The sequence below is a fragment of the Porites lutea genome, chromosome 7 (genome assembly GCF_958299795.1).
Source record: "Porites lutea chromosome 7, jaPorLute2.1, whole genome shotgun sequence".
Taxonomy (NCBI): Eukaryota; Metazoa; Cnidaria; class Anthozoa; order Scleractinia; family Poritidae; genus Porites; species Porites lutea.
In genome coordinates, this window is record NC_133207.1 from 3,762,544 (window position 1) to 3,775,117 (window position 12,574).

A 12,574-nucleotide genomic window follows, 5' to 3' on the forward strand; every position below is an offset into this window, starting at 1 on the left:
CTTGTTTTCATCAAAGGTGACAAAGACAAACTGAAAGCCCGCGACAAGTATCTTGTGATCGGCATCGATAAAGACCTTTTCTGTCAGCTCCGCAAGTTTACCAGTTCACAGTTCTGCAGTAAGGTCTACACCATTCCTATGTGTGACTGCTACCCTGTCACCCCAACTGTCCTAGCTCAGACTCCACAAGGACCCATCCGTGGCCAGACCGAATCCACTGCTTCTGACTCTGACGATGATCCTGTTCCCGTCGTCCCTTCACTAAGACCCCCTACAGTGCTTCGCCACTACGTTGTTATTGCGTTACTTTCAGCGGTATCTAGCGCGCGCATGCGCCCGTCGATCATCTTTGTAATTCCATGCGGTTCTCGTTCGGTCTTCAGTAAACCCTCGTTAAGACACAGTTTGTTCCTTATTGGCGTACCCCTAGTGATATGTGTTCCCCCACCTGGGAAACACATATCCCTAGTGATATGTGTTCCCCCACCTTAGAAACACATATCCCTAGTGATATGTGTTCCTCCACCTTAGAAACACATATCCCTAGTGATATGTGTTCCCCCACCTGGGAAACACATATCCCTAGTGATATGTGTTCCCCCACCTGGAAAACACATATCACTAGTGATATCATACCATATGTGTTTTACTTGTGATACGTATTTCACAAAAAAAAACAATGCAGGGCATGATTAAAACAATTTCCTTTTTTTTCTATCTTACATCTTTTTCAATGGTCCATTTTTTCGCTTTTCTCCAACAATTTACAGGTGGCAAAAACCTCAAAGTAGCCGTCAATAGCGCCGGTTGCTGCAGCATTTTGACAATTGTGAATGTGTCACTTATTACGTTTGTCCCTGATTGTAGGTGTGATCAATGTTATATAAGACCACTAAAAATAACTCTGACTTAACATAAGTGTGTACTGAATAAAACTTAGTACAAGGCTACATGTACCATAAGAGGGTCTTGCTTGACAGTAAACTCTTCATACAACAAAAGTCTGGCTGATTTGGTTGGTTGAGATACAGATCTGAGGTAGTCATTGTCTTGAATACGTTGAGGATCTATGACAAACCAGTCCTTTTTCATTACCAGAGGTGGAACCTAAGAGTGTTACATGATAACTTGCTATTAATCAAAGGCTTCCAGAAGCTGCTTATGACTGCAAGATACATGTGTATTAACAATAACAAAAACCCTGTACCATAACATATTTCAAAATAATATTATCTATATGGCTAGCTCCAAAAGGGAACAAGATATTAATCAAATCTTGTGTACTGATTGGCTATGCAAAGAATGCAAGATGGACAAATCTTAGCCTGCTAGCAAGCTCTTCGGGGGCATTCTAGCATTCATTATCCATCCATTCATCAGAGCACCTTGAAGAGCTTACTAGTGGGCTAGGTCAATCTTGTCTGCTTAAAATTTGCTGCTTTTTTCCCACAATAAAAAAATGTATTTTGACAATTAACATTGTTTAGTAAGGCCTAGAGTTCATAACAAGCTGTTTTTTGGCACAGGATTTCTCATATACTGGCCTTGTTTGTTTTAGTGAACTTGTACAATGTCCATGCACACCTAAGAAAAATTTAATTTGGAAAACGGGGTAGATTTTTTGGAGGTCAGTGTATAAATATTGAATGCAAAGTTTGACTTCTGGATTCACTACTCAGAAAGCGGTTAGTGTGTGCTACTGATTTTAAATTATAAAACTGCTACAGAAATCTTCTTAATTACTTTTTATGTTAAAATACTTCATTGTATACCATCAAATTTACATGCTTTGACAGGACAAACAGCACTACATAGACCGCAACTTACCAGAAATGTCTCTCCATCTAAAAAGGTTCCATCACTCTTTAGAAATATTACCATGCCATCTGCAGTAGCTAGCAAAACTTCATGCATGCCATCATTGTCATAATCATACTAAAATTTGGATAAGATGTAAAAATAACGATAAAAATAGTTTAGGCACTTCATGCCTAAAGTACCAAACTTTGATTTAATGACAGGGGTGCACAGCTTTTGAACTAGGAGAGAGATAACTAGCTTGTGAGCAGGGTCGCTGGTGCGAGTTCAGGGAAAATTATGGCAGGAAAGCCACTAGAGTGAGGAAAAATGTTCACATTTCCTCGTGCAACACCTGATCAAGATTTCCCCCAAACTCACACAAGTAAGCCTGATTGCAGAAAGACTAGATTACTTTATGGTGAGGTAGGGAGGCACAACTGACATTGGTGAAGAAGCGTCTACCAGGTGGCTACAAAACCTGGATCACACCAGATCAGGTAAACTGATGCAACTGACTAAATCTCAAAAGGTTGCAGGTTATGGTTAGCAGGCTTCTATCCATCTTTATGCATGGAAGCATAAGTAGCAGTATTTTGGTAGTCATCACATAATGATCAAGATCATGGTGAGACAAACCATGACAAACCATGACAAAAATTTGACAAACAAAGAATTTTACAAAGTGTCAATAGTACATTATTCCCTATTGTTTACGTACCAGTAACGGTGCTGCAAATAACAATTTTCCTGGAAGATTCACAGGCCACCCAGGAAGTTCCTGCCCTGACCGACCATCAACCACTGAGACTTGGCCATTGAAGGAAGTAACTAACACATCATTCACATTATCGCCATTCAAATCTGCCACCAAAGGGCTTGATACAACCGGAGAGGATCCTACATCTGCCTGCCATATTGGCTCCAAATTACGGTGACAGTCATGTGCCATTAAAGACGACAAGGCATCCAAAAATAGAGCAAGGAGTAAGACTTTGATACAGTAGGCTCTTGTTGTTGCCTTTGTTGCACACATCTCAACTGGCCTGCTTTTTGATGTGTTTGTGGGTATAAAAGCGAAAATAATCAGTTTACAATTAGTAATACAAATTATTGTCAATCTTGATCCCAACAAAACTGACAGGTTTTCATTTCCTTTGTTTTCCAGGTTGTGCTATACTGTCAAGAGGGGTACAGGACATTTTTATACCTGCCACCTTTTTCTGAGTGAAATGCATGAAATTTTTGTCTTGTCTATAAAAGCTACTAAAAAGGCAAAAATTTTAGGGTTTTGAGATCTATACATTTAGGATACAAAGTCAAAATTGAGCATCTTTTTGGAATATTTTATTCAAGGAAATTGGATTGAATTTTTGTTGTTAATCAATGTGTTAAAGAACAATCCATCTGCATTTGTGAGTCAGGCATTTGTCCTTCATGTATGGGATTGATGTATGTCGGCAGGCATGAGACTCACACATAATGTGTAAGAGTTGGTAGGCATATGTTTTTGACCTTGACTTTTTCCATTTGCCAGTTTCCCCGCCAAATAGATAATGAACTCTTCCTTAAGCAAAATTTATTGATTACTTGAATCAATGGAAATTGTTTTGGGAGTTTGTATCTCATACTACTACTCATGTTCTAGTAAAGTTCATTATGTATTTGCTTATTTTTTCATTGATTTTTTATTATAAAGCTTAAGCTTATTGTATTTATTTTTCAAAGTACAGTCGAACGTATCCACAACAGCCACCTAGTGGACAGAAAAAAAAGGCCGTTGTGGTAAGGTGGCCGTTATGGGGAGGTATAGGGGTGCAATCTGACAATTTTTTTAGGGAGCACATTAAGTTATTGTGCTAAATTCAAGCTTACTGTCACCCATAATGGTAATAATCCAATCATAAATAATAAATAAAGGTAAAATTATACAATTATGCTTGAATTATGTTTTGAAACAAAATGTTAACCTGTCAAAACGAGAAAGGTTCACAACATTCGCTATAAGTAATGTACAGCGTAGACAATTAACGCTTACTGCAGCACCCGGGGGGGGGGTACTCGATACATCCTTGGGTGGGGAGGTGTGGCCCGGCCCCTCATACCCTGACCCTGTTTAAGACAAAAATCGCTGATTTTCCTACCCTGTTTAACACAGAATTCTGATTTTTGATACCCTGTTTAAGATACTTAACCCGAAACCATACCCTGTGTAAGACAATAATAAATATCGAAACTCTTTGTTATTTAATCCATTCGCAATCTCAAAACTATTTACAGCTTGATCAACAGAGTCATGCAGGCTGTTTATCGTCCAAGACAAGATACCCTGTTTAAGACAAAAATAGATAAAATCGATACCCTGATAACGACAAAAATTGATAAAATCGATACCAAGATTAAGACAAAAAATGATAAAATCGATACCCTGTTGAAGACAAAAATCCCGAAAAAGATACCCTGGCTGGCCGCACGTCCCCATTAAGCCCTTTTAGGGAGTACCCCCCCCCCCCCCGGGCTGCAGCAGTATATAAAGGAAACAAAATCAAAATGCAATTGCCGTGACTTTGATCATCAAAGCGCCATAAGGAGCAAATTTCATGACCATTCTTAACTTTTCCATCAGTCGCTGAAAAAACTGGCCTTTGTCGAGAAGTTATTTTCGCAGTTGGGAACACGCTTTAGTGTCCCTTGCCCTTATGGAGAGGTGGCCGTTGTATAGAGCTTTAAATAAGAATCAAACTATGGACTTTACTGTACGTGGGGACAAAATAAAGTGGCTGTTGTAGAGAGGTGACCGTACTTTTTTAACAGTGAAGGTTCGACTGTACACAAACTGCTGTAGTGTTAGAGTACCAGTAAACTGCATGCATAAGTAACGTATCCAGCTGAGTGAAAAGCTTACCTGATCAGTCAACTGTTAACAGAACATAAACAAACGACCAAGAAAAAATCACAATCATGAAAACATCAAGAAACCGTTCTTGTCGTGCTTGTTATTATTGAATCTTGCCGCCATTTTGTTGTGGCCTGCGGTTTTAGTATCAGTGGGGTAAGTACGTCATATATGATTCCTATGACCGGTGCACTTGTGGCTTTTCACCATGAAGTAAAAACCGGCAAAATAACAAAATGGCGGCTGAGCCGTCTGAAAGTCAGTTGGGAGTTTCGTGGCATGACAGTGCCTGGATTCCGGCTCTTAATCCCGGAAATGTTCTCGAATACTTTTCACAAAGAACTAACCCGTTCTATGATCGCACTTGTAACAATGAAGTTGTGAAAATGCAAAGGCTAGATCCGTCTACGTTACAGTAAGCTTAAGTCTATGTAAAACTGTCAACTATAAGATTTAAGACTTATTTAAATTAGTTTTCTACTAGATTTGACGATAAAACTGTTTTTCTTAAGGACCATGACAGGTATTGAGTATGAAGTCCTTCATGTACAGGATCCAATTCTCTATGTCATTCGAAAGCAGCACAGAATCTCTCCAACGCAAGGTCAGATAAATGCAATTATGAAAGCTTACATTGGACATTGTACAGTTTAGTTTGGGGTGCTTCAAAACAGTGGGCTAGTCTTCACCTACGATCTAGCTTAATCTGCCAGAACAAGGAGGAAAATGTCCAATTATTCTCTCCATGTGTCACACCAGCTCCACGTCAGAAGAATTTAAGAATACCCAGCTACTTAATATGGATGGCAACATCGAATAGAGTATATAGGAACCTTCCATTATTTATCCGCAACTCCCCAAAGGATGGCAGGTTTTTGAATAGACTTTTTAATGGTTTTTTCAACTTCTGACATTTACAAGTCAGGGAAAATCTGTCAACACCACTGGTAAGAGCACCCTAATAATAATAACATTGCCAAATGTGAAAGTGGTATGACATTTGTATGGTGAAGGGCAAGTTTATGCCTCCCACTATACAAACGTCTGTAAAATGTTGCGACTTTGAGGATCTATATCTTTGTTAGTTTTCAACAAATCTTTTTCAAACTAGGCAATATTATTAATCTTAATGTGCTCTTTTCAGTGGTGTTGACAGATTCCCCCTAACTTGTCCATGTCAAAAGTTGAAAAAAAAAAGTGAAAAGGTCTATATAGGGGTGTTCAGATTACTTCGTCAAGGAAGCAAACAGAATTTGGACCCTTTGGACAAAGGTTTTAAAGATGCTGACAGAAATTTGAAGGTGCGGATTCCAGCCATTTCTATGGGTGGTGTGGATACAAAATGGAACATCCCAAAGCATGTGATAACAAAAGGATCCATTCTCATTTAATAAAGGTGGAAATAGGGTGCCAATTATTTTATATAATCCACAGTAGTGACAGCCCGCATGTCTATTACAATAGGCCACTTCCAAGTTCCCAAAACCCTCACTTTTAAACTGAGGCCAAGTGCACAGTCTTTCTTGTGAAAATGAGTTTTATTTGCATGAAAATGAAAAATCATTTCCATATCAAAGGCCGAGCACTTAACCTTGTTTTGATACGGAGGCACAGGGAAACTTGGAAATGGCCTATTTCATGTACATTTTATGTACACTCACTAAACACTTTCCAGGAGAATTTTGATGCTGATCAGTTTATGCACTCATTTCTTTTGCATTTAGTCACACCTATTGCAGATTATTACGTGTTAGCAGGAGTGGTGTATCAGGCCCCTGATCTGTGCTCTGTCATCAATTCAAGATTGGTAAATAACATCAAGCATAGTTAATAGAGTGGAATGGTGGTGAAACCCATCAGACTTTACCCTGCCCAATAACCAGTTGTAACCAGTCTCTTCTACTAACTATGCCTCTATGCCTCTATGTTTACTCTTAGTTTATATTTTTGTTGATGGTGAAGACTTAATGTTTTTGTTTTGTTAAAGTTTGGTGCTGGGGATTTTTTCAAAGAGATTTTGCTTCTTCTGTGTCCACAGCATTCTGCCCTGCATCACATACAAGCAGCTTTTGATGAAGGTGTGTTGAAATTAATCGGTCTCATATTCTACAAAATTCTTGAAGCTTCTGAAATACATTTTTTTAAGAATATGCTCATTGCACACTTTCATTTATTGAATCGTTCTGACCCTTTTTTTGTTCTCTTATACAGCATCATCCTACTCTAGATATCATCCATCCAAGGGATATTGGTGGCAATTTAAAGACAAACAACAGAAGCAATCTAATGGTTAGTTAATGAAAAGAAATTTCTACTTACTGCTGAGATTGATGTTTATTTTGGTAATGCTTTGATCGGCTTGTCTTGCTATCTTATAGATTGATTTTACTGACCTGTGAAACAGTTACTAACATCTACTGCAAAATAGCTAATTGTAAACAAAAGAAGAGAATGGCGTTAGTGCTTAATAGTACGTAGTATTCTACCTCCTATTTCACGGGTTAACTAAAATCATTCTATCAAAGTTTCATTATTATACAATATTAATGCATCTTTCCATTGTTTAGAGCAAGTTATTATTTTTGGTAGATGGGTGGGCAGGTCACTGACATTGTACAGAAAATAATGACCTCCTGTGCTTCTTTATGAACATAATTATGACCAGCTGGGTTTCAATCAGTGGAAAGGAGCATTGAATCACTGAGATAATGCTTTCTCTCCTCATCAACCATTTTAAAAGTTATGTACCTTAATATGCAGGATTGATACCAGAACAGCCAGGGTGACAGAGGCGAAATAAATAGAAAATGGAGCATTAATAATATTTCATGCAAGGGCCTCACATGTGGTCTCACTCAGACTTAAGAAAGATGGTAAACAGGAACTTATTACAAATGTAAAACAACATGGCTTAGCACATAACTACCATGTACTGAACACAGATTGCCAAAGTGGCAACTTCCGCAGCAATTTTAGACACCAATTTTTTATTTCTTCCTGCCTTGGTGAGCAAAATGGTCAAGGCTTGGAGCACTGGATGAAGTTAGTGATTATAATGAGAAAGACGTGCAATAAATGTATTTCTCCTTTCCCTATTCTACCACATTAAACCAGTATTTGTGGTTATTTTCCTATAATGAAGGTGCTAAAAACAACAAGAGTGAAAAAACAAAATCAGTGAAGGATCCTAACTCAGAACCCAGCTCACTTTTCCAGAGAGAGGGTGTTCATATCCTCCTTGGTGAACTATCAAAAAAATTTCCACCACAGTTTCTTCAACAGGGCCAGGCATTACCTGGTAAGTATTTGATCAGTATTTTGCTCAAATTTAACATAGGTAATCATACGATTTTGATGTCAGTTTGGAGTAAATAAGCAACAGCAACTTTTTTGAAAGAATAAAAAAGAATCGGTGAGATCTGTGGCATTTGAGAAAGTTGGTGGGTCTGAAAAAATAATATTTTCAGAAACAAAATAAAAAAATGATAATTTAGGGGAAAAAAGAAATAATTTACATCATAAAGTCTTGGAAAAATTGATGTTACAAATCGCTTTGAATGCCCTGCTACACTCCTATCTTTTGGCCACATTTTGAAAAAGTTGATTTTATGCAGTTGAAAGAGAGTATCAAACACTCTGACAATTATGATGGTTGTCTCTTAAACTCTCTCTTAAATTTTCCCAAAATGGACTGCCTACAAAATATTGTACTTGAGTTGACAATACAGTGCACGTAGTGTGGAGAAATGCACTTTGATAATTGCAATCATGACTTTTTTGACAATTTGTTAGGTCAGTCCAAGAAAAGTGATGAAAAGAATGAGACTGAAGAAGCTGATTCTAAAGATGGAGTCATTTCTGAAGCGGGATCAGCTGTTGAACCAGTCCCCAATGGTACAACGTTGGGTACTAGTTCGTCACGTGGTCCATTTAACTCGAACCAGTCAATGAAAAGATCAGCAAGTGGGGATCCAGTCACGAAACAACCTCCAGGGAAAAAGAAGAAAATTTAACCACGGATTGTTTGCTACTGAAATGGTAGTAATGGTACTATAGACATCGGTTGGTGGCCTTGAAGAACTTGCTGCATCAAAAAATGAGTTTGTAAATTTTGTCTATAGATCAGCAGGACTGTTATCTCAGCTAAGCCGTAGCTGACTGAATTGCATTGTGGGATGTCTATGGAGTAACCAACAAACTCACAGCATTGATTGCGGTATCTCTGACAATGGTGTCCTTCCAAGTCACTCTCAAGACATCTGGCCTAACGAAACGAAAGTCTGAAAAGTAGCAATATACAGTAGTTATCTTTGTACAGCTTCATGAGCTCTCAACTCCCAAGAAAAGGTTACCATGTAGACTTTCTTCGTCTAGAAGAATAGAGACAATTTATCTTACAATTTAGGAGACAATTTATTTAAGTTCTTTAACGAAGTTTAAATTTACTATTCATATTAAAAGAACGTCACGTTAGCATTCTTATACCAAAAATAGACATTATACTATCTAAGGAATAAGTTTGGTAATGAAGAATTAAAGTCCCTAACTGGGCCCATTGACATTGACTGAGTCTGCGTGCAAACTCTGTTCAAGTGCGAGATGTTAAACGTGCGAGTGTTTAGCGAAGCATAAGCCACGCAAGAATTTCCACCGGCCCCAAATCGCTCCTGGTTTTCTTTCCTTTCACCCTGTTTACCGTCTTACTTAAATGCGCTCACTTTTGGTAGAACTGATTCTTTTTTCTTTTCTTTTTTTGCCTTAAAATGCAGGCTTGCAGGCTTTCAAATCACAATGCATCGACCAATAAGAGCAAATGAGAAATACCATGGAGGGCGTTTTGATAAAGCTGTTAAAAACACTTGAAGCAGGTGTTTTATTAATCGCCCTTGAAACTTTTCGATGAAACACGGCTGTCTCTGTTATAAACTTTAAGGCTGGCTTATTTGAGGCATAACTCTAAAACGATAACAGCGTCCGCCGAATTACGACCTAAAATGCAATGCGGGCGACAAATAATAATTTACCAGGGGAAAACTAATCTAATATTTCAAGAACAACAGAACAACATTTCCCAGTAATCCTTGCTCTGGCCGCCCCGCCTGTGTGCCAGGATTTGAGTACGCGCCATGATTGGTCGGTAATAAAGCTATTGTCGATTGGTCGATCAAGATGACAGGAAATTCGAAACGCACTTCCGGTAATTTATTGAGTCCGTAGGTGGTCCACTGAGAACAAGGATCTTGACGCTGCTTCGCAGACGTTATTATATAATCGAGGTAAAATTACCTCTGCGACGGAGGCTAAGCTGAAGAAAATGGCAGAAATTGTCACAAATTTTGCTTTGGTCGATAACATTCTCCCCGATCTGCATAATTCTCCAGATCATACTCCGCCTTATCCAATAAAATTATTCCAATTACGAAATTTACTTTCTTGAACCAAGCAGGCACAGGTGCAAGCTAGAAACGTTATTGACTTTAGAATGCATGTGTCTATAATTTGAAACTTCCCGTCTAAGACAGTTACGATTTGAAGTCATTACCACCTTAGTTCAAATTTAAAACCTTCTGTATTGTGGTGTCATGTTGATCCTTTTGTGGTTTTAACAATAAAATTTAAAAATTGTTTGGGGTAACATTAACAGCCGTTTGAATGTTCAAAGTCCATGTGTTTGTTTCGAGGCGTGAATATTTTTTGGTGACAAAATATGCTAGGGTAGTAAGTTTAACTATTGGGTCTGTCGATTTAACTGAAGTTTAGACTACTCACAACGACGCACGCAATTATAGAAAGGAACACTAAAATTAAGATAAAAGCGAATATAATTCTGCTTGTTAACAGCTACCGCCTATTTAACATGTAAAATTAAAATCAAAAGGAAAGGCTCCACCGAACTAATTTCTTGCAAAAATCTCTCCAAGTTTATAAAAAGAAGATCGCGAGGTACACGAATAGTTTTTAGTGAGTTTTACTGCATGAATACTGCATGAACATACGTAAGGCTGAAACTGGTTAATTGCCTGACCCATTATAAGACCTATGCGTTTTAAAATAAATAATCATTCGCAAACTAAAAAGGCAGTATATAGTTAAACAGGTGGTCATTTGTCCGGTTATCACTACTAGTCGGGGAGGACAGGGGGACGGAAGCCCGTGGGAAATAGGGGAGAGGGGATACGGGCGGGACGCATGAGTGGAAAGGGAGGGAGGTGGGAATTCTAAAAGAGCAGGAAGCGGAAGAAATAGGGGAACTAGTTGCGCAAAAAAGCTTTTTTCTTCCGGATAAGGAACAGGCCGGACAAGGGATGATTATTACTGTATTGTAGTCTTGTTAAACCAGCTGCTGAAAATTGACAACGGACTCGAACAACGGTTGATTACACATTCTAAATGTAAAGAGGTCGCTGGGCCCGCTTTAGTGGCGAGGTAGACAATATTTTTTTGAAAATACTTATATTACCCCGTTTTGCAAAATGTTATTACATTTAGGACTTTATTCTTTATTCGATCTTGACAGTTATGCAAACCTGAGACGACGTCGAGGGTTTGCATAACTGTCTCCAATTCTCCCAACCCCTCGAGTGTTTATATCAGGCTATTCAAACACAGGAAAAAAGTTTTCTATTACTTAAATATTGCTCTTTTGGAAAAATACTATTACTTATAAACTTTTTTCTCCAAAAATGGGGCGCTTATTTGAGAGCGTAATACCATATTGCATAGCAATACCGCTTAGTACCGTATTTACTCGAATAAGCACCGCGGCGCTAATTAACTCTTCCCCCCCACCCCCTAAATGCGGCGCTTATTTGAGGGCGGGGCTTATTCGAGTAATTACTGTAATTGGCAGCTTAAGAGTTTATTACATTTACGGCAAATTGTTATTACATCTAGGACTTTATTACATTTAGGACAAAATGTTATTACATTTAGGACTTTATTACATTTAGGACCGTTTATTACATTAGGCCTTCTACACCTGTCACTTAAGTGTTAATGCAAAAAGATGACGGCGAGCCATCTCACCGCCGATGGAGAACAAGAAAAATACGAGGAAATATTTTGCTTCGTAGAATTAACCAGAGGAATACAAAACCAGTTGATTTTTCTATTAGTGTTGAACACAATCCTGTCTATCACCGCGTTTCTCGGCAATACTCTGATCCTACTAGCCCTAAAGAAAGTGACATCTCTTCATTCACCTTCTAAACTCTTGTATCGTAACCTAGCCGCAACCGATCTCTGTGTTGGTGTCATTGTGGCACCAGTGGGTGTCATTTACTTGATCGCAGTTGTAACCGGACGATGGAGCATTTGTCGCCATGCATTCTTTGCAAGTTATATCTCAGGACATATTTTGTGTGGGGTGACTTTGTCGACAGTGACGGCCATCAGCTTGGACAGGCTTCTAGCGCTGTTGTTGAGGCTCAGATACAGACAATTGGTAACTTTGAAGAAGACCTATCTAATTGTAACTGCGTTATGGATTGTGCCCGTTGTCTGTACTACAATGCACTTCTGGAATTCCCAAGTAACCACATGGTACGGCTCTATACTGACATCACTGTGCCTAGTCTTATCGACTGCTTCTTTTGGGAAAATTTTCCATGCTCTCCGTCATCAACAAATTCACGTGCAGAATCAATTTCACCTTGGACAGTCACACGAAGCAAATCTATTCAACATGGCGCGCTACAGAAAGGCAGTATCTAGTGCACTATGGGTGCAGTTGGTATTAGTTATTTGTTATCTGCCAATAGTCATAGTGGAGGCTTTGACAATTCAAGGATTGCCTCCATTTATTGCTATTGCTAGAGTGTATGCAGGGACTTTAGTCTATCTAAACTCAACATTAAACCCGATATTATACTGCTGGAAGAT

The 12,574-nt window shown here is 38.6% G+C and overlaps 3 protein-coding genes across 3 annotated transcripts in view; 2 read left to right on the forward strand and 1 right to left on the reverse strand.

The window, feature by feature from the left end:
• The window catches only part of LOC140944201 (uncharacterized), a 59,662-nt gene extending 54,835 nt beyond the window's left edge, over window positions 1–4,827 (reverse strand). The window contains exons 1-4 of the mRNA XM_073393333.1: window positions 4,703–4,827; window positions 2,519–2,846; window positions 1,828–1,935; window positions 958–1,107 (exon numbers count right to left, since the gene is read on the reverse strand). Of these exons, the coding sequence (XP_073249434.1) occupies window positions 958–1,107; window positions 1,828–1,935; window positions 2,519–2,833 (573 nt within the window). The 5' untranslated portion in view covers window positions 2,834–2,846; window positions 4,703–4,827. The remainder of the gene's footprint in view (window positions 1–957; window positions 1,108–1,827; window positions 1,936–2,518; window positions 2,847–4,702) is intronic.
• A 52-nt stretch (window positions 4,828–4,879) lies between these two features.
• Window positions 4,880–9,462, forward strand: LOC140942859 (mediator of RNA polymerase II transcription subunit 6-like). Its single transcript, XM_073391872.1, has 7 exons — window positions 4,880–5,108; window positions 5,206–5,297; window positions 6,418–6,500; window positions 6,732–6,771; window positions 6,905–6,982; window positions 7,836–7,991; window positions 8,486–9,462. The coding sequence occupies exons 1-7, from the start codon at window positions 4,930–4,932 to the stop codon at window positions 8,704–8,706; spliced, it is 849 nt and encodes a 282-aa protein (XP_073247973.1). The 5' UTR covers window positions 4,880–4,929; the 3' UTR covers window positions 8,707–9,462.
• A 2,237-nt stretch (window positions 9,463–11,699) lies between these two features.
• The window catches only part of LOC140943517 (adenosine receptor A2a-like), a 954-nt gene continuing 79 nt past the window's right edge, over window positions 11,700–12,574 (forward strand). The window contains exon 1 of the mRNA XM_073392607.1: window positions 11,700–12,574. This exon is cut by the window's right edge and continues 79 nt beyond it. Coding sequence (XP_073248708.1) covers window positions 11,700–12,574 — 875 coding nt within the window.

Coding starts and splice junctions, on each gene's coding strand:
- LOC140942859 (XM_073391872.1), top strand. CDS start 4,930: ATGGCGGCTGAGCCGTCTGAAAGTCAGTTGGGAGTTTCGTGGCATGAC. Junction 6,772..6,904: donor ACAAGCAGCTTTTGATGAAG/GTGTGTTGAAAT, acceptor TCTCTTATACAG/CATCATCCTACTCTAGATAT. Junction 7,992..8,485: donor ACAGGGCCAGGCATTACCTG/GTAAGTATTTGA, acceptor ACAATTTGTTAG/GTCAGTCCAAGAAAAGTGAT.